A 22624-nucleotide genomic window follows, 5' to 3' on the forward strand; every position below is an offset into this window, starting at 1 on the left:
ACCGACCGGTGCGCTATCTGTCGGCTTGACTATAAAGTGATACATAGGTTGGAGCAAGCTCCGTTCCTTTGCTTCTGACCAATAAAACAGTTGATTCCCCGTGCGTGAATTCACTATCAATAAGGCTGCGGTTACCGAACATCTCGCTTCTACTAGCGCTTTAACATGCTAGTAGCTTGTAGACACTTTCGCACTTGTCCTCGAAAGTTGACTGGATGCCAGTCTGAGCGAGTTCTTTACGAGTGATAGAGTTCTCTGTATGCAAAGCGTTATATTTTTATGAAAATCGTTTTGTAAAATGTATATATGTTATATAGAAGAAGGTATTCAGTGCAGTGAATTTATGAACTCCGTGAATTCCACCATTTGCATAGAATACTTAAAGACGGCGAACAAAATTTTCTCGAATATTATCGAATGAGGACTGTTACATTTTACTATATTATAGATGATATACAGGACATTATTACAAAGCACTGAAAGAACATTCCATTTTGGCAGAAGAGAAGCTTGTAGTAACAATGAGCTAAGTGAATAGGTGAAATTAAAATATTTTGGAATATAATAGACTATAATAATATTTCCTATATTCCCTTTCATACTGTACATAAATCTTCTAAAATGTTAAAATCTGAGTGGAATGGAATGAAATAAAATTGTCTTTGTTTATTAATTTTTCACAATTCATTATCACCACTCTGCTGACAAACTTCAACTGGTGCGACGAAACCAACAGCAGACCATTTCACTCGCTTTACTGGCGCTAGATAGCACTGGCTCAAGCGTGAAAAAATTAGTATTTCAAACGCTTTAACACTAAGCATTGTTTATACAATGTAGCGCTAGCTGGCGCGGGTAGCCACTAGTAATATCATATATGTTATCATTTATCACAAGATAAACATAATAAAAATAAATGACTGGAAGTTATATTATTTTCTGTAAATAGAATTTTTCCATGAACATTTTTCAGAACTCTTTTCTCTTCTTCCTGTATGCACCTTTGAGTCAGGCACACCCAGTTATTTGGGGTTGGCACCATATGTGAATGTTAGAGCAGTTTTATAGCCAGATAATCTTCCTGATACCAACTCTATGTGACTGAACGTATATTCAACTAGAGCAGAGATGCCAACTTTCAAGAAAGGCAATTCGTAATGGAGGGGGGGTGCAGCAGGCTGTAGATTTTTTCCCCGAGTTCTTACTACCGGTAATTTAAATATCATTGAAAAAACCAATGAACAACATACAATTCAACCAGATGTAACATATTCAAGGACTGGCATTTAAAGAGTGTATGATTCTTACCTGCTAAAGTAACAGGTGATCTGCAGTACATATCTCAGTGGAGGTTGAAGGATCATTTCTTTTGTTGAGTACTGTAGTTACTCGCTTAACAGCTTGTAGTTCCCGTTTGGTAAACAAACACTGGTGACATGCTTTTTCTTTTGATACCATATGCATCCTCTGCACTAACACAGCACTTCACAGTTCGGAGTACATATCAGCACGAAATTCAGTCTTGTTCTTCCTCATCATGAGCATCTGAAAAATTGCAGCTACACACACTACAAAACACATGTGGATGAGATTTTAAGGAACGCAGTAAACAGGGCCATTCTTTAGAGCATTCCTCCCTAAATTCTTGAACTATTTTTGGTTTATTACTAGCGCCACTAGTCACTGTAACGTCATCACACAAATTTTCCTGCACAAGAAATCGCTTCATTATTTCAAACCTTTCGCATTCCGTAACACATGATTCGATTAATATATATCACAGAAGAGCAATATATGTAAATTTGGCAACCAAAATCGCAATAAATATTTCTTCAACAGTCACGCACACAGTATTCACAATGAAATGGAGTTCGTCACCACTTTGCCATCAAAACGAAGACAAAAGAACTTGCATACTTGCATGGAAGTCTGATCATGTGACGAACAAAGACAACAACTCCGCAAGATATACCATTTCACAGGTGCCTATTTTTCCAGTACTGGAAGCACACGCTGCGTTTGGCGCGTGAAAACTCGAAATATTCTTAAACGAGGGACAGGAAAAGGGTAGGGCCTATAAATGATTACTGAGAAATCTTAAAATAATATTCTGAGAATTCAAGCTGTAATGGCATTCCTTGTGTATCCTTTTGAACACTTCATACACTTAGATTTAAAAATCAACAAAAAAAAATTGCAATTTATGGTGTGGTTCGTACAGGCGTAATTATGATGGGTAATTCGTAATTATTACGATTGAATCGTAATAGTTGGCATCTCTGCTAGAGTGCTGTGTGTTTCCTTTGTGGTTGGCAGACTGGCGTTCTTTGTGTAAATGAAGAAATGTATTTTAGAACACAAAAATACAGTCCCCAAGCCAAAGGAATTAATCATACATGGCTAGGTCACTACAAAATGAAGGCTACTACATTGACCATTCAGCCAACCTCTTTCTTTCAGTCTTCATATTACACTTCATAAAATTGCAGTTGGATATTTACAAGTAATATGCAACTTAACCCATTTTTTAAACTTACTTTTTATGCTGATTCCAAGATAGCAATAGGAAAGTAAAATGCATAGAAAAATTAAGTCAATTTTGTACATATATTTCCTAATTTTCACATGTATACTTACTTTGTGCGAGCTGAGCACATGATGCAGTTCTTGAAGATGGTCTGAAGTTTCAGACCTGTCTTCATTCCAAGTTTCTTCTTCCAATATTGGAAGAATTTTGCGAAGAATAGCCCCACAGTAACGATTCCACACAGTTCTGTAATTCATAGTACAAGAGTGAACGTTTATTGCTCCAATTCCAATACAAGTTATGATTATAAGAAACCTCACAAGATTATTTTCATATTAAAAATTATTATCAATCTAGTGAGTAACTATATTATTACATATGATGTTCCAATTCTTTTAAATAGATTTTAAAACTTTTCCTGACTTATTTTCTCCTCTTTTCTTCCAAACACTACATGGAGAAGTACTAGATACTCAGAAATTATAAGACCTACAGTATATTAGATGCTAATCATTGCATTTTGGACTAACCAACTATCAGGAGAAATAGTCCAACAAAATGGAACACTTCAATACAACATGCAGGAAGAAGAGCAAAAATATTTACTTTGAATTAATGATAAGAGAAAAACAATCAAGGATTATTGAAGATGATAGTAGTGGTAATGCTGTTTAGAATGAGGATCATTCCACTACGTCAGACTGGGTGAGGCTGCTCAGGGATGAGCAGATATTTTACTAGTCTGCCCGAAAAGAGAATGTTTACCGTTCATACAGTAACATGCGTATTAATCGGCACAAAGTTTTCCCCCCATCATTTTCCCAATGGTTGGCAAAAGTGTGCTACACATTGCTTATCCTTAGATCCCACGTTCTCTATGAATATATTGCATTGCTATTCATTGGTGATTAAGCTGTATGAAGATTGTTATAAGTTGTTATAAGTTCAATTTTGAGGTTTCCTTGTGCTGTTAGCAATACTTATGTCACCGAGCTCGATAGCTGCAGTTGCTTAAGTGCAGCTGGTATCCAGTATTCGGGAGATAGTGGGTTCGAACCCCACTGTCGGCAGCCCCGAAGATGGTTTTCCATGGTTTCCCATTTTCACACCAGGCAAATACTGGGGCTGTACCTTAATTAAGGCCACAGATGCTTCCTTTCCACTCTTAGCCCTTTCCTATCCCATCGTCGCCATAAGACCTATCTGTGTTGGTGCAACGTAAAAAAAAACCCACCTATGTCTTCAATGGATGCGACTCCTGGGAAGTGTAGTACAATTAATGCCGCATTACCTCAGAATACTTCCACGACACAAAGTGAGTTAGCTAGTAAATTTGGTGCTAGTGTAGGTACTATAAAGAGAATTAAGCAGAAGACATTCAGACTTCCTCAATTTTTCTGAAGGGAAAGGGAAATTGTGGCAGGAAGAAGGAAAACATGCCAACTGATGAATGCTTTTGCCTCAGAAGAAGCAAATCAAACCCCAGGCTCACAACTGTGAACTTGGCTTGCAAATTGTGGGAAAGGCAAGTGAATCTATGAGTTTCTAATATTATTATTAAGGCGACTTTATTGTGGTGAAGTTATGGCTCCCGGCCCTTTCTTAAACTTAATCACTTCATGTATATAAACGAGCACTAATTTACAATTTCATTTTTACAGTTACCTTCTATCAGCTGGAAGGAAAGCCTGCACACTTGAAAAGAAACAATTTCTAACAACAGAAATGTGCAGAAAAGTCTCTTGTGGGCATGTACCATAGTCATCAGGAATGGACAATGGAAAAGTGGAAGAAAATTCTTTTCTCTTATGAGAGGTCACTTTGAAGTGCAAGGACAGAAGGTTCAATATGTGCTCTAAGTGAAGAATGAACCAATAACTTCAGTACATTTTCAATGGACCATAAAACACCCTGTGATGAGGAAGTTTTCGGCGTGTTTCATGCATGAATGATCAGGACCATTAGTACAAGTTGACAGGATGATTAAATCTGACCAGTAGATTCAAATACTGGAAAGGAAAGAGATTTCCAGATGGTGATGGACTATTTCAGCAAGATTTGGCTCATTTCCATTCTTCAAGGAAAGTGAAGAAATTCTTCAGTGAGAACAACAGTATTGTCTTAGAGAGACCAAGGAACTCCCCTGACATAATTCCCACAGAAAACATGTAGGCTATTTGCAAAAAAGACTCGCAAAACTTGACTGTACCACAAAAATACGTATGATGTAGTCTCTAGTTACAGAGTGGTTTCATGATGATGAACTTAAAAATATCTGCTCCCAGCTTGTGAAATCTGTGCCAAATTGTTTAAAGCAACTTACAGAACAGAAAGGAGGCTTCCTCAGAAGTTCTGAACTTCGTGCCCTTTCCTTGGTTGAAAATATGCGTGTTGTTGGGTTGCATTCTTGAGTTTTGTATTCAATTTTATCTTATTTGTGGTGTTTTCTGTTGTAAGGCTTATCTCCTTCAGATCCTCTCTTACTTCTCTGATCCATTTACATCCTGTTGTGGTATTTTTTGAGACAAGATTGTGTTGTACTAGTTGTTTCAGAAGTCTCGAATCCTGCATGCTCATGATATGTCCAAAGAATCCCAGTCTCCTCTTACGCATTAGTATCTGTAATGGGTTCTAGCTCTTTGTACACGACTTTGTTAGGTATTATCCGCCACTGTCCATCTTTCTGGTATTTTTTGTTGATGCAGGTTTCTCCAATCCTCCTTTCAATTTTCTGAAGTCTGTCAGTTTGTCTGTCAGGTGAAAAAGTGTTTCTGCTGCATATGTAGCTTCCGGTTTTATAACTGTGTTGTAGTGTTTTATTTTTGCATTTATTGATGAAAATTTCTTTTTGTAGATATCCCATGTTAATTTTTGTGCTTTAGCTAATCTATTTGTTCTTAATTGGAATGAGATTTTTTTCATTTAGTTTATATGTTATTACTTCTCCAAGATATTTAAATTGAGTTACTATTTTGATTTTTTTTACCATTTATGGTAACTTCTTTTAGTTGTGTTGGTTTTTGGGGCATAATTTCTGTTTATTCAAATGATATTTTGAGGCCAATTTTATTTGCAATGTTTTGAAGTTCTGATATCTGGATTTTTGCTTCTTTTATATCCACTGCTAGTAACGCTAAATCGTCGGTGAAACCCAGGCAATTTGTTTTGATTTTTCGGCCAATCTTTATTTTGGGGGGGACATTTTCTAAACAATTCCCTCATTACCATTTCTAGAGCACAATTAAACAATAACGGTAATAATAGTGGGAGTAATTTTATTTCACTGAAGATGTGTACTTCTGCAACATTGCTCAGTGCATGGATTCTGTGCATTTAACACAAAATCTGCATGAGAAAAATGTATTTTACCCTCTTTTTAAACCCTGTACTACTGTACATTGGTTTACATTGCCATTTTTACAATTTCATTCTACAATTATTTTTTTTTAACCAAGCAAGTGGCTGTGGAGATTGGTCGTGTAGCTGTCCGCTAGCATTCAGGAAATAGTGGGTTTGAGCCCCACTGTCGACAGCCCTGAAGATGGTTTTCCATTGTTTCATATTTTCACGCCAGGCAAATTCTGGGGCTGTACCTTAATTAAGGCCATGGATGTTTCCTTCCCACTCCTAGCCCCTTTCCTATCCCATTGTTGCCATAAGTTCTATCTGCAATTTGTAAAAAAAAAAAAAAGAAAGAAAAACAACCCAACAACACTTGGAACTGGCTAAGAAAACTGAAAGGCAGTTTAATGTAGTTAGGAAGGAATTTGTTGAAAACAGCAAGGAATGTAATAAGAGAATACAATTAGTGGAAGATAAAGCCAAAGAAATGGAATTAAAGCCAATCAGAATGTTTCAGCAAAGAGAATAGAAGAGAACAATGAAAATTTGAGAAAGAACTTAAGTCAGTAAAAGAAGACCTCAAGTCAGTAGAAGAAAATGCTAGAATGGTAGTGGAAGGAATTAAATCGTGTCATGTAAAATTAAGGCAGGAGATCAGTCAAATTCAAGTAGAAGAGTGGGTTGCGATTTTCTAACGGCAGGTCAGCGCGAGCGGGAACAGAGCGAACACCCACCTTCAATGCACGTTTCCATAAGCCAAGGCCATGCCATCACCATTCTACATCAACAATAGTTGACGACAGTTACAGCTGCATGAGCAAGTGTTCCATAATGAAGGATGTTTCCCCAGCTCTTCAACCAATTTAAATCTACCAATGAGTTCATTCCATACTATCCTAAAACACTGCAAGATTACATAAACTAAAACCAGCAATTTCTAAATGTTTCATTGTCAAATGTATTTCATTTCAACTATGTCATATATTCAAGTTGATTGAAACAGAACCGACAATTATGTTCCGTGTTCCACAAACACATGGCAATAATCTTAAATCAGATCCAAGAACTTTCCTAAAATACCAAGCATTTCAAGCTAATGTATAATTTCAGCTGATTCATGTATCCATGTAGATGAAAGGTCTATTCTACATCTGCATCTTCTTCTATTCTGCATCTTCAAACACACGTTTTATGTGATTGTGTGTTATAATTAGTCATTAAGTTTTGTTTCAAAAGGTTCACATGTTTCAGATGATTGTGGCAAGACCGACTGATAAGTCTATGCTGAGTTATACAATCATACGACAGTATATTTTGTACCCAAATCCAAGAACATTAAAGTGTCATGTGTTTCATATCTGTGTATAAATTTTCAGTCAATGTGTATATTCTCAACTACGATAGAGCATTTGTTTCCAACAGATTGAAACAAGACCAACAAGTCTATTCCGTGTACCACAAACACACGACAACTTTTTAAACCAAAACCAAGAGAACTTTTTAAGTGTCAAGTAGTTTAAGTCTTTGTACATTTCATTTCACTGTATATATATTTCATCCAGTTTATTCAGATAAAAACAAGACTATCAAGTCCAAGAAAATTCTTAAAGGGCCATGTGTTTCATATCATAATAAGTGTCTCATGTCGTATTTGTGTGTATTTTCAACCAGTGCATATGCTTTCAGTGTTTCCGTGTTCAATGAACACACGACAGTTTAATCCAGAACTAAGAACTTTTTAAGTTCCAAGTATTGCTTACCATGTGTACATTACATTTCAAGGTAATGTTTTGCAACCCATTGATGTGTTTTCAGGCAATCGCCTTTATGTTCATATTTTTTTAATTACGATGTCCTATGTCAACCAATTGAGCTGTATGTAGGCAACCCTAATGACGATTGTTATCAGATTCCCCTTGGTTTGATATTCAACAAGGACTGATGATGACTCCAAGGGAGTCGAAACCGGTCTTCGGCCAATAAATTTAATATATTTTACAAAGTGTTGAATTGGGGAACATCCCTCAAACTCTATCTTATTTAGTTATACGTCAACATGGAAATGAAGATCATAACCTACGACTGAAGCAGCATTTATATTCTTCTGAAAACTTCTAAAAGAAGTATACCTGCAAAGGAACTGGAGCAGTTTATGAAGTTTAGTGGCAGTGTGTAGACATTTTACTTGTTTGGCTTAGGATTTTGAGTATATTAAGCCCAACAATTCAATATGACTGATAGGAAACATGACAATGTTTGGCTTTCATTTGATGACGTTGGAATAGTATCAAGAAAAAGTGCGAGGGCCAAATATGAAAAATTGTGGTTATGGTTATGAAGTACGAATGACCACAAGTATAAAATTAGAAGGAATTTTAGCAGAAGCGATTGGTGTAAATTTCCATTTATTGGGAAGGGCGTGAAGGAGTGGAACAGTTTACCAGGGGTAGTGCTTGATCCTTTTCCAAAATCTGTACAGATATTCAAGAAGAGAATAAACAGCAACAGAGAAAATAAATGAAATGTTAGAGGGCATTCAACCAGTGCAGGTTATTGTAAATAAAAAATGTGTGTGAATAAATTAATTCCATAACCTAGTCTATAGAGACTGGACAGCCGAAGTAGGGGACTGCCTGTAGGGGTGAAATACAGTGGGGACTTAGAGGGCCCTGGGACCGCTACAGCAGCTGTGAAGGCCCTTCAAGAACCCTGAAAAGCAGTGGCAAAAGGGGCTCTGGTTAAGACACAGCTGGTCGTTAGGTTACTTAGGTTCCAAAATGGGTAAAAAATAAATAAGTAAATAATTGCAAAGTAAATTTTAATCTTATACCATTTGTATAATATTATTTGAAGTAATTCCATATATAGTATGTGCCATGAAAAACTTTTACTCTCCCCTCCCATCGTTTGATTGTTCTTATGTGCCTTATAATGCTTGCAAGCTGCCTTGTGTATTGTGTATTTGTTGTATGTATTTTGAATGTATTTCTTATTCAGCTATGCAGTTACCTTTTAAATAATAAATTTTGCCCTTGTTCCCCCCCCCCACCCCCGCATGGCTTCAGAGTAATCGAGAAAGTTCTCGCTCTGAAGCGCCGCCCTTGGATCGAGGTCCCCCTCTCTGTGCCTTACGGCTCTTCCCCTCTCTCCTCGCCCCTTGAGGAGTTGCGTCAGACTTGACCTTGGCGGCGACTTGTGGTGTAGCCTCTGCCTCGTGCAATTGCTTGCTGGCACTTGAGCTGTGAGCTCCCTTGACAGGCTCTTTTCTCTGGCCTTTCGTCCCCGGTCACGTAGCGTGAAGGTAAGAGAGTGGGACTTTGTTTCCTTCCTTGTAATGTTTACTTATTGGATAGGCCTGAGGTATTAGAAAACGCCTTTTATTAACATGTATTTATTGTAAACTGGTAACTGGTATTTTTTAAGGGTTTCCCCTTCAGGGAAGTCTCTGTGCTATGAGCAATCTGTAACCTCCGTATGTAGAGGAGTAACCCCCTGCTAGGTCGTGTAACTTTGAAGGTTCCTTTTAGTGTACAATGTTATTTACTGTAAATTTATACCTTGGATAATGGAAGTTCGAAAAACGGAGGCTATTAACTAGTTCAGTGGAAACCCTGGTTCCACTTTGGTATGCAATTTGTTTAACGTTCTCCGCTTAGTTTGGAGCGCCTTGTAAGTTCTGTTGTAATGTGGTCTGATAGCCAGAATATGCCCTAATTGTTCGCAGAAAGAAGCCTTTTCCTCGTTTATTGGTACCTGTTCATGAGGGCTGGTTCCCTCGTTGTTTTAAGGTGGTTATTATGTATTGTCGTGTTTTAGCATTACTTAAATGTGAGTGTTTTAATGATGTTAAATAACGCCAATTCTGTGAAAACGGAGGAAGGCAATTTATTTATTTGTAAAATAAAACTTTGAGCATATTTTATTCATGGCTCCTTAATATCCAGCCCCTAGGCCTACCGCTTCATATAACGCTGCTATTGGAAGAATATTTACGGAACAAAACTGGTAGCAAAGCGTGGGTTGAATGTGGCTGGTGTAGTGTTGGATGTACTCGATCGTTCTAGAGAGGTGTTCTCTCGGTGTCCTTCCGTCACGGTGTACTTCGGTTTGTTTTTTCCACTGCTATAATGACTACCCGTGATGTAGCCTACCCGGGGTCTCTCCGAAAGGAGGAGTTGCTTTATGAACTGACCATTCGTAACCTCGAGTCTCGAGGTACCGTCGTCAAAAATGATGAGGCATTGTTGCGATCTAATTTAGACAAGCCTGTTATTGTGCCTCGCTATACTGATGGCAAGGTGGGCGGTGCCGTGTCCCTGATAGACACCAACTTAACTGATATTATCTCGGTTATGGAATTTTTGGAGAGCGATTTTGCATCTAGTCACCAGTTGAGAAGGGTTCAAGGTCGGCTCATGCATTATGTTCAGCGAATTGGGAATATTTTGTCATTAGAGCTAAATGATGAGGTGAGGGGCCAGATGAAAGACTTGGAAGAGAAAGTGGTTAAATTATTGGAGAAAGTTGATTCGTGGCTAGCGAAGCTGTTAGTCTAAAATAAATCTCTCCCTTCGGTCCCCTCTGTAAGTGGAGACGACTCTGGTAAATCAATAGGGAATGTGGACGTCGGAGAGCAGTTACCCTTGCAATCTAATTTATTATCGAATATTTCTACCTTCTCCAATATCCCTCATCCCTTGACGTTAATGTTGAAGGATGCCCCATATTATTCCGTCAATTCTGCTAGCGACGTGGTAGCCTTTCTTCGCTTTCTGGTGGAGTTCCAGGACCATGCTCTGGTTTTTGGTATTTCGCATACCCATATTTTACAGACCATTTATCCTTTGGCGACTGGGGTTTTGTCTCATAGGATTGTTCAGGCTATCGCTGAACAAACAACCCTCCAACAATTCCACACTCATTTATTAACTCATTTCATCCCGGCTAGGGCTTTAAATTCGTTCGTCCAGAAATTCTATTTCAGAGTCCAGCGTAATGATGAATCGCTAGACGATTTTATTTTGGACATCAAAAGTTACGCCAGGGTTTTTGCCCTCCCTTTTTCAGAAGAACAGATTGTCTCGACCATCGTTGAGGGCATAAACCCTTTGTATCGTTCGTGCTTATGTTTCGCGGCTCATCCCCGCAATTTTTCAGAATTGGAGGCGATGGTCGTCGCCGCTGAAGGATTTCGTCACGCGGACACCTTACGTACGGGGAGTATTTCGTCGTTGCCCAATGTACCCGACGCTCCTGATTCACGAAAACCAGGTAATCAGAGGAAATGTTACGAGTGCGAATCACGTGAGCATTTGCGTAACCGTTGCCCTTCTCGGCCTTCGGGCAGTCGCCCAGCGGGCAGGGGAACCAATGCTAATGTCCCCCTTAGGGGTGGCAATGTTGTCTGTTTCATGTGTGGACTTGCGGGACACTTGGCGAGGAATTGTGTTGAAATGTCAGCGTCCAGCTGACTAGGTAAGGGGGGTTTCGTGGCTCATGATCCCCCAGTGGATAATGGCACTCATGGCGCCTCTATTCATCATTTATCGGGTACCTGTCCATCGGAGTGCTTACAGATCTCCGCGGATGTGAATGGGAGTGTCCCCTTTGTGACGTGAAAATGGGAACTAATATTTACTGGACATAACTGAATTATAACATCAAAACATTTACAAGATTTTTTTAAAATTTATCTGGCATGTCTGCTTGCGTATCGAGCCGCTATCTACATTATCGGCCATTGTTGGAACTGCTGCCTAACTGTGGAATTTACCATCAGCTTTTAATTCAAAACTATATCCCTAATTGTTACGTATTTGCTGGACATTTGGCTGGACTAATGTGATTCGCTGAATTGCCGTTTGATTTCTGCGCGCCTTAGCGGTGCGCGCTTTGAATCATGGGAATTTTGTGACTTCCGCCTTCTCTGTGAGAGAGTGCAGTCGCTCTCTTGTGGTGGAGTATTCAACATGGCTACGTTAAGCCGAGCTGCTGAAGTGACATCGTTGCGGTATCGCAGCGCTTTAATAATGGAGCTTGACTCTGGAGGATAACTTCGACAACCTCAGGGTTATGCCCTTTAATTTTTTTAAAATATTTCTCAGTGTGCTCCAGCCTTAATTCCTTGTTATTGGTGTAAGAAGAAAACTTCATATGAGTGTTTACCGTTAACTAGGTGGGATGTGCAAAATGTTTTGTAAGTTGGATATCTTAACTCTTTTTTTTTTTTGCTAGTTGCTTTACGTCGCACCGACACAGATAGGTCTTATGGCGACGATGGAACAAGGAAGGGCTAGGAGTGGGAAGGAAGCGGCCGTGGCCTTAATTAAGGTACAGCCCCAGCATTTGCCTGGTGTGAAAATGGGAAACCACGGAAAACCATTTTCAGGGCTGCCGACAGTGGGGTTCGAACCTACTATCTCCCGAATACTATCTGAACTCTACCCAAGTAAGTACTGTAAAGCATATATTATTAAAGTGACCTCGTACGGCCAAGGAGCACATCTTCGAAACGTCTGTTTGTTAATAAAAAAACTGTAAACGTCTGGTAACAAAATTTACTGTAACGGATAGGATTTAAATTTGTAAAAGTATGTAACAAAGTTTTACGGGAACTTGGAATCGCTAGGTATGCGTGTATGAGGCTGTAGTTCGTGGGTGTTGTTTATACTTACTGTGTTGTGGTTCGTATCTTGTTTGCCTTCCCATTCTTGGTGATGTTATTATTATTATTATTATTTCCGTCGTGACCATTATTATTATTTTTCTATGTGTATTTTCCTCCCTATTTTTCTTCTTTGTTTGGAATTGCCTTCCTACTGTGTTGCTTTTGTGTTTGCTGGCTGACAATTTGTAATTTGTATGAGATCGTTATTTGCATTGTCGGGACGTTAATTAAATGACATCTCATGTATGCATCTTAGCGTTATCCAAAGCCCGCTCCATTCAAAATTATCTAAGCTGTTGGCGTACTGTTTAAAAATAGGTAAATGTAATTTCCTACTATAACCCATGGGAGTAATAATATTATTATTATTATTATTATGATTTTTAGTAAGGTCGAATCTGTGAAAAATTGAAATTTGCTGGTCGACATTTAATTTAATGTATGCCATTCTCTTAACGTTTACTTGTCACATGTATCCATTGTTTGAGTTCCTTGCCTTAGTGGATTATTACGTAATGGTCATATTTTTTTTCTTATCTGATGACACGTTATTAATTTTGGTGGCTTTGATGATTATTATGAGATTATGGCTTGGCGTCGGTAAATGTTGCTCCGGGGGTGTGTGCTTCGTGTTCTGTTGTTGCGTGGGCACGCACTGTGTATCTTTTCCTTTGATATTTTCTTATTTGGTTGGGATCATTATCCACCTTGTTTATTATTATTTAATCTGGTTTCCTTTAATTGTGTAGTTTTTTATTCGCGGTTGGAGCCACTGATGTTTTATTATTATACTCCTTGGTGTGTGTTTTTTTTGGGGGCGTGTGTCCTCTTATTTGTAGTGTAGCAAATTTCAGTTTGAATCAGATTTTATATCGCGGGCCCGCATATCGGTTGCAACCAAATTTTAAGATTTAATTTTTAATCTTTCTGTACATAGGGTAACGAGTTGTCATGAATTTCAAACTTTGATTTGGGTGGAAGCCAATGTTAATTTTATGTAAGCTTCATTTCATCTTAATTTCAATTTATTTTAAAATACTGTTTCTCTCATTTAGTTTAAATGCATTTTAAATTTTTGGAAAAAGAAATACTATATATATTTATTGTTCTTATTTTATACCATTTTCAAATTAAATTTACATAGTAAATTTTCTTCATTTTAAATTTATCTCGTGTGTCCTTTAGTAGCTAGCAATATTTACCTGGCAACCTGTCAAAGTTATGTAAGACCCTGGCCTTTTAATTCTCGCCTTTGCCCTCCACGCTTCATATTTTATGCTACTGCCCTTACGGTAAGTATTGTGCTTGTTTTCTTCTTGATGTTTGTGCTTTTCATTTGGATGTTTTATTTACTAATTGGTAAGGTTGCACCCTTTATTAAAGTGGAAATGGGGTGCGAACCCGTGTCGGCCTTACTGGACTCGGGAAGTGTGCTATCCTTGGTTAGTGAGAAATGGTACGCCGTCTATAAATTTCCTGATTTAGAACTGGTCTCTGTTTCGTGTGTATCGGCCAATTCCTCTACGGTCGATGTTATGGGGTCCTTTACTAGTAAAATCCGTGTTTCTAATTTTTCATGGAAGTTTTCCTTTTGTGTAGCCAAGGATTTGTCATGTCCCGTTATTTTGGGAAGTGATTTCTTTTCCTACTCCGGATTAGTTCTGGACTTACAGAATGCTGTTTGTTGGTTGAAGTTTTGTCAATCATTAAAAATTCCCTTGTGCATATCTAATTATGTGTCCCTTCGTTCGATTGTGTGCCCTCAGAGCGAGATGGCGAGCGATCTTAGCCATCTGCCTGAGGATCAGGAGCAGAGTGTTAGCGAGCTGTGCGACACCTTTTCGGATGTGTTCTCTGAGGAACTGGGCATGACCAACATTTTGGAATACAAAATTGAAGTATCTGATTCGACTCCCGTTAGAATTCCCCCTTACCGCTTGTCTCCGCCTGAAACGAAGGCCTTGAAGGAAATCATCGATAAGATGCTTGACGAGGGGATTATTCAATCTTCTACTTTGGCGTATTCTTCGCCTCATATTTATCGTTGCCAAACCTCACGGCGGGTTTAGGCCTGTCCTGGATTATAGGCTTCTGAACAAGAAAATTGTGTTGCAGTCAGTCCAGCTCCCAGATTTACACTCTTGTTTCTCCTGGTTTAGGAGGGCTAGATATTTCACCGTATTGGATCTGAACCAAGCCTACTATCAGATTCCTCTTGCCCCCGAGTCGCGGCATCTGACAGCGTTTGCCACCGACTGGAATTTATATGAATCTCGTCGCCTGCCCTTTGGTATTTCAACAGATGCTGCCGTCTTCACTAGACTTTTAGATAAACTGTTTTCGGATATCAAATTCAATTACTTATATCATTATTTGGATGAATTAGTGATTTATTCCGAGAGTTTTGAGGAGCATCTGTTGCATCTTAAGGAAGTCTTGAAGCGTCTCCGGAAGGCTGGGCTTACCGTCAAGCTTTCTAAGGTCTCGTTTGCCAAGCCCCAGATGTCGTTCCTAGGGCATGTTGTGTCCCCTGACGGTGTCTCTGTGGACATTTCGCGCACCCAGGCTATTCATGAGTTCTGTCCTCCTCGAGATGTGAAAGGGGTAGCCCGGTTTGTGGGCATGATAAATTTTTTTCCGAAGTTTATTCCGGCTTTTGCTAAGCGTGCGGCCCCGCTTAACTCCCTACGTCGGAAAGGGGTTAAATTTGTGTGGGGACCATCTCAGCAGTCTGCTTTCGAAGACATTAAGTTAGCAATTTCCAACGCTCCTATCTTAGCCATGCCCAATTTTTCCAAGCCCTTTATTGTGCAAACCGATGCTTCAGCATCCACCGTGGCTGCCGTTTTGTTACAGGACTCAGAATTCGGTAGACGCCCGATCGCTTATGCATCCAGGACTCTGTCCGCTCTAGTCAAAATATTCTGTATACGAGCTTGAAGGGTTGGCGGTATTATTTGCTCTTGAGAAATTCAGGATGTACCTAGAGCACGTAAAATTTGAACTGGAAACCGACAACCAGGCGTTGAGTTGGGTCCTGGGAAGACCACGGAGAACGGGTTGATTAGCCCGTTGGGCGATAAGATCTCGGCCTTTCAGTTTGAAGTGCGGCACATCCGGGGGTCGGATAATGTGTTAGCAGATTCTTTAAGCCGTATGTATTCTTCCAAGGTTGTCCAGGATGACAAACCTTTGGACGTTGATTCCTCTGGCTTGCTGGCTACTTCAGTGGCATTTTTGTCTGACACGCCCTTGTTATATAATGACATAGCGAAAATTCAGAGAGAAGATCCGGTGTTAGGACCTGTGATCCTTGATTTAGAGGAAGGGAAACCGGTCGCTCCGTACCTTTTAAGGAACGGGGTCCTGTGTTGCCCTTCTCGGCACGATAAAAGGACGAAGGTGGTGGTGCCCGCCGTTCTGGTGCCCATGATTTTTAAATATTATCATGAGTCCCCTCTTGCTGGCCACCTTGGCGTGTTTAGAACCAGAGAGAAGATTCGGGAGAACTTTATTTGGAAGGGGTTGGATGGTGAAGTGCGAGAATTGGTCAAAGCTTGTAAGGTTTGCAAGATCAGTAAACCGCCTCTGAATACTAAGGTAGGGTTCTTGTCTTCCAGTCAAGCTACTCACCCCATGGAACGTATATTCATCGACTATGTTGGGCCCCTACCCAAATCGAAGGGCGAAGGTAATAGATTTATTTTCGCCTGTGTCGACGCTTTTACCCGCTTTACGTGGATGTTTCCTACCAAATTGGCTACCACTGACACCACGGTAAAATGTTTGAAAAGCATTTTCTCCACCTTCGGCCCTTGTCAAACCTTAGTCTCCGATAATGCGAGGGCTTTTACATCCAATTTGTTTAGGAAATTTTGTTTCGGTTTCTCCATCTCGCACGTCACTACCTCCGTGTACTATCCTCAGCCGTCGTACGCGGAGAGGGTGAACCGTAATTTGCGCTCTGCTCTTATCGCCTTCCATCATGAGGATATTTTGAGATGGGATACCTCGGTTCCTTGGTTAACCTTTGCCTTTAACTCGGCGGTTCACGAAGCGCATAAGATGTCGCCCTGTTCTCTCATGTTTAGTTTCATCCCTAATTCCCCATTATTTAACTTGTGGAATATAAATGATTTGTTGCCGGAGAAAATTGATCCTCCTAACGTTAGGGACACGTGGAAACGCGTTATGGCTAATCTTAAGATGTTTAATTTAAGGAAACAGCAACGTTATAATCAGGGGCGAAGACCTGTCAGTCTTGCCGTCGGCGATAGTGTTTTTGTCAGGAATTTTGTACCATCAGGAAAGTTATCCCCTCGCTTTTGGGGGCCCTGTACTATTTTGCAGTTCCTTACTCCGGTCACCTCAGGGACCCCGTGGCGGAGAGGGTGCCTAGGGTGCACCTCTCTCAGGTCAAGCCTGCCTAGGTTCTCGGTGCCATCATGTTGGGACGGTCCTTGCCTTTCTTCTATTTTATTTGAGGAGGGTTTCTTTCTACGAGTGTTGAATTCTTATTGTGTTACTACCTTATACAGTGTTGCACTGTATTTTAATGATTAGTATGTTCTGTACTACTTCTACATCACGCCCTTCCGTTTACCCCCCCCCCCTTCGCTTGCTACCCGTCTTACCTTCGCGCTGCTGCCGGGGCATACCTGCGGCCTGGCGTTGTTGACTCTTCCCCGGTCCTCCTTGAAGGTGGAAATTGTTACAAACTTCTGTCGGCTCTGTGTTTGTCGTTCTAGCCATCTGGAGGATCCTGTTGCCTGAGCTCTCTGGGAGGTCCCCTCGGTGGAGTTTGTGGTTCTTCGAGCATCCTGATAGCCGATTGTTTTGGCCTGTTATTCACGACAACACGTTTTGGAGCCCTTCCTGCGAACCTTCTTTGTTTGGCGGAGCACTACTCCCTTGCCTATCCGCCTATCTGCATCTTCGTTTATGTGGAGGACCGAGTGGAAATTGTGACGCCGTATTAATCTGCAAGCTTGCTGGAGTTCCTTGCATCAACTTACTATGTAGGAAGGATTTCCTTCCTTTCGGAGTCTCTACTCTATCTGTGAATTGTGTATCTGTCTGCTCCGTGAAGGAGTAGAATATGGAAGCTTTTCCTACTCATCTTAAGAAGGACTGTTTTGAAGTTGCATATTTCTGCTTATTGTTGAACTTTTCTGACGTCGGTTTTAAGGGGGGGAGGGTCTGTGCCATGAAAAACTTTTACTCTCCCCTCCCATTGTTTGGTTGTTCTTATGTGCCTTATAATGCTTGCAAGCTGCCTTGTGTATTATGTACTTGTTGTATGTATTTTAAATATATTTGTTATTCAGCTATACAGTTACCTTTTAAATAATAAATTTTGCCCTTGTTCCACCCCCCCCCCCCCCCGCATGGCTTCAGAGTAATCGAGAAAGTTCTCGCTCTGAAGCGCCGCCCTTGGATCGAGGTCCCCCTCTCTGTGCCTTACGGCTCTTCCCCTCTCTCCTCGCCCCTTGAGGAGTTGCGTCAGACTTGACCTTGGCGGCGACTTGTGGTGTAGCCTCTGCCTCGTGCAATTGCTTGCTGGCACTTGAGCTGTGAGCTCCCTTAACAGGCTCTTTTCTCTGGCCTTTCGTCCCCGGTCACGTAGCGTGAAGGTAAGAGAGTGGGACGTCGTTTCCTTCCTTGTAATGTTTACGTATTGGATAGGCCTGAGATATTAGAAAACGCCTGTTATTAACATGTATTTATTGTAAACTGGTAACGTTTTTAGCTACTCTTTCAGTGCTCTAAGGGGGTAAACTCATTTGTGTTTGGAAACAACTGGTATTTTTTAAGGGTTTCCCCTTCAGGGAAGTCTCTGTGCTATGAGCAATCTGTAACCTCCGTATGTAGAGGAGTAACCCCCTGCTAGGTCGTGTAACTTTGAAGGTTCCTTTTAGTGTACAATGTTATTTACTGTAAATTTATACCTTGGATAATGGAAGTTCGAAAAACGGAGGCTATTAACTAGTTCAGTGGAAACCCTGGTTCCACTTTGGTATGCAATTTGTTTAACGTTCTCCGCTTAGTTTGGAGCGCCTTGTAAGTTCTGTTGTAATGTGGTCTGATAGCCAGAATATGCCCTAATTGTTCGCAGAAAGAAACCTTTTCCTCGTTTATTGGTACCTGTTCATGAGGGCTGGTTCCCTCGTTGTTTTAAGGTGGTTACTATGTATTATCTTGTTTTAGCATTACTTAAATGTGAGTGGTTTAATGATGTTAAATAACGTCAATTCTGTGAAAACGGAGGAAGGCAATTTATTTATTTGTAAAATAAAACTTTGAGCATATTTTATTCATGGCTCCTTAATATCCAGCCCCTAGGCCTACCGCTTCTTATAACGCTGCTATTGGAAGAATATTTACGGAACACTGTATATGAGTTGACTATGTTTGTAAGTACAGGAGATATTATAAGTAAAATTTTGTAAACAATATAAATTTATTAAGGATGAGCTGTGTGCTTAATAGAAAAAAAAAATTGTTAGCATAAATTGTATTCTAGGAATATGTCTCCTTCTCTTGTTAATTTAAAATTTAGTGCTTGACAATAATGTATTCTAGTGTACCATTTGCCACCGAGTAGACACCTCATTTGCAAATAAAGAGATTTTGATTTTATACAGGGCTAAGTAATCAGAATGCAAAATCATTTATTAAATTGTGTACACATGGAAGCTGATAACAGCAGAGATGATGCAGGTAAAGATATTTGATGAATTTTCAATTTCAGTTAAGGAATATACATAGTTCTTTAACAAAAATTGAAAATTCATCAATATGCATAGTTCCTGTCTAACGAACAAGAGAAAATGGGAAATGTCTTTTGGTCCCAGTTTCAATGACAGTGAAATCCTGACATTCCCCTCCCTGTGGTAGAGAAGGGGCAATGGTTGTACACATACATATATTATATAGAGGTGGCTAACGAATGCAGGGACTGAGTATCTCCCGGTATAAGGAGACCACCTTCGACCAAATGCCAACGACCTCCTAGGAGGGCGGATGAGCGGGTAGAAGGAAGGGCACTCTCTTGCCCTTGGAGTGAGAAACTGCTCCTAAAGACGGAAGAGCCACTAGATGGCGAACAGCGTAGGATGAGGAAGGGAACGGAAAACCACTCCATTAAAGACCTGAATGGGTATCCCAAGCATCAGCTGGTTGCGAACCTTGGGGGATGCACCCATGTCAAGTAAGTGTACCTGCTAAAACTCAAGAAATATTTGGCTGACGGACCACCTGCTATACATTATAACCAGCAAATCCTATTCTAATAAAAGGGGGTGAGGGCAAGTACCTGGTGCCTTAAAACTGGGACTACGCGGCTAAGGTATGAATTTAAAACAATTGGTGAATCCAACACAGAAACTATCATAAACAATAGTATTACTGACCAAGGAACTGTTTCTAATGCACAATCCTGAATCGAGGTTGCTTGTTGTCTAAAGGGGTCCAAAACCCCATATCAACAGCCCCTCATAATGGTACTTATCGCTAGGAAAGTAGAACCATGGTATTTGTCATGTTGTGGTACTAATCAAAAGTAGTGTAGACTTATGGTATTCCACACATTATGGTAATACTCACACGTAATGATATTCGCACATGAAATACAGACCTGTGGTGTTTCGCACATTGCAGCTCCATTTACAGGCAACGCAAGCCTATGGTGTTCATCACAGAAGTAAACCAACCACAGGGACTCGTACTATCCCGGGGTGTTCCTCATATAGTGGTTACTAATCATAGGCAAGCCAGAACCATGGTGTTGCTCACCCATGGTGGTGCTCATATAGTGTTACTAATCACAGGTACTGTAAAAGCCGGAAGCGAACTCTGTTACTACTAATCACAAACCGAGTTGGTACCTAACATAGTAGTACCATGCGTAAGTAAAAGCGACCCATGGTGTTCCCCGCATGGTGGTACTAAGTACAAGTAGTCTCATGGTTCTAATTCGATCACCCCTTGGTCGCCCCTTTTAGTCGCAACTTACGACAGGCAGGGGATACCGTGAGTGTATTCTTCATCTGCATCCCCCACCCACAGGGGGTAGACAGAGAGAAAAAAGAAGGAAAATAGGAAGGGAGCCGTCACTTCGAAAAATGAAGTAACGGACGAAGAAAGTCAAGGGCCACGCAGGGCGTGACAATGAAACACTCCCTAGCCCTTGGAAACCAGATAGCGTTGGGGTCGGTAAAGAACAAGAGTTGACCAAGGGAGGTCGGACAGGTCAAATGAAAGTGAGGAGCCTGGCACAAGTAAGTGGAAGCAATGCCAGGACTGAGCTACGCACCCCATGTTCGCCAAACCATGCTCCCAAGTTGAGAGCCCCTGGGACCCCTTTTAGTTGCCTCTTATGACAGGCAGGGGATACCGTGGGTGTATTCTTCATCTGCGTCCCCCACTCACAGGGGATTGTGTGTTTGGTCCGCGAGAGGTACTTTATTTCTCTCAAGTCCGCCGGCAAGCCCGGTTAGGAACCCACTATCCGCCACCTGGGATGTGCCAGGTGGGAGTATCACCTCTCCCCCTGCTACGCCAGCATAGTAGGTTCGTGGATTTTCAAGAGGAAAATGATGCCTAAGAAAATACAGTTTCCCCGGTGGAATTAGTGTATGAGAGCAACCAAAGGTCTGGATGGTCGTAGAACTCATGCTGGACTGGGTCAAAACTATGTGGGATAGAAGACCCGGTGCACTACTGAAACAGCTGCCTCTGCTTATTTTAGATAGATTCCATGGTCACCTCGTGAACAAAGCTTCTCAATGAAAATAAAACAACAGGTAGTCATTCCTGGAGGCCTAACATGATGCCTGCTGGAAATACACTGACTGACAGTGACAATGCAACACCAAGGAGGAGTGGTTCGAAAGGGATGAAAGTTGGGGAAAAAACAGAGACGGCACGGATGAATAATTGATGTTTATTTCAAACCGATATGCAGGTTACACAGTGCGCACAGCATCGACTCAGTAGGATGTAGGACCACCGCGAGCGGCGATGCACGCAGAAACACGTCGAGGTACAGAGTCAATAAGAGTGCGGATGGTGTCCTGAGGGATGGTTCTCCATTCTCTGTCAACCATTTGCCACAGTTGGTCGTCCGTACGAGGCTGGGGCAGAGTTTGCAAACGGCGTCCAATGAGATCCCACACGTGTTCGATTGGTGAGAGATCCGGAGAGTACGCTGGCCACGGAAGCATCTGTACACCTCGTAGAGCCTGTTGGGAGATGCGAGCAGTGTGTGGGCGGGCATTATCCTGCTGAAACAGAGCATTGGGCAGCCCCTGAAGGTACGGGAGTGCCACCGGCCGCAGCACATGCTGCACGTAGCGGTGGGCATTTAACGTGCCTTGAATACGCACTAGAGGTGACGTGGAATCATACGCAATAGCGCCCCAAACCATGATGCCGCGTTGTCTAGTGGTAGGGCGCTCCACAGTTACTGCCGGATTTGACCTTTCTCCACGCCGACGCCACACTCGTCTGCGGTGACTATCACTGACAGAACAGAAGCGTGACTCATCGGAGAACACGACGTTCCGCCATTCCCTCATCCAAGTCGCTCTAGCCCGGCACCATGCCAGGCGTGCACGTCTATGCTGTGGAGTCAATGGTAGTCTTCTGAGCGGACGCCGGGAGTGCAGGCCTCCTTCAACCAATCGACGGGAAATTGTTCTGGTCGATATTGGAACAGCCAGGGTGTCTTGCACATGCTGAAGAATGGCGGTTGACGTGGCGTGCGGGGCTGCCACCGCTTGGCGGCGGATGCGCCGATCCTTGCGTGCTGACGTCACTCGGGCTGCGCCTGGACCCCTCGCACGTGCCACATGTCCCTGCGCCAACCATCTTCGCCACAGGCGCTGCACCGTGGACACATCCCTATAGGTATCGGCTGCGACTTGACGAAGCGACCGACCTGCCCTTCTCAGCCCGATCACCATACCCCTCGTAAAGTCGTCTGTCTGCTGGAAATGCCTCCGTTGACGGCGGCCTGGCATTCTTAGCTATACACGTGTCCTGTGGCACACGACAACACGTTCTACAATGAATGTCGGCTGAGAAAT

At 41.5% G+C, this 22624-nt stretch overlaps 1 protein-coding gene across 1 annotated transcript in view; it reads right to left on the reverse strand.

The window, feature by feature from the left end:
• LOC136863731 (coiled-coil and C2 domain-containing protein 2A) overlaps positions 1-22624 on the reverse strand; it is a 569644-nt gene that overhangs the window by 64933 nt on the left and 482087 nt on the right. Inside the window, exon 25 of the mRNA XM_067140086.2 lies at positions 2638-2773. Within this exon, the coding sequence (XP_066996187.2) occupies positions 2638-2773 (136 nt within the window). The remainder of the gene's footprint in view (positions 1-2637; positions 2774-22624) is intronic.

This window comes from Anabrus simplex, chromosome 2 (genome assembly GCF_040414725.1).
Source record: "Anabrus simplex isolate iqAnaSimp1 chromosome 2, ASM4041472v1, whole genome shotgun sequence".
In the NCBI taxonomy this organism is placed as follows: Eukaryota; Metazoa; Arthropoda; class Insecta; order Orthoptera; family Tettigoniidae; genus Anabrus; species Anabrus simplex.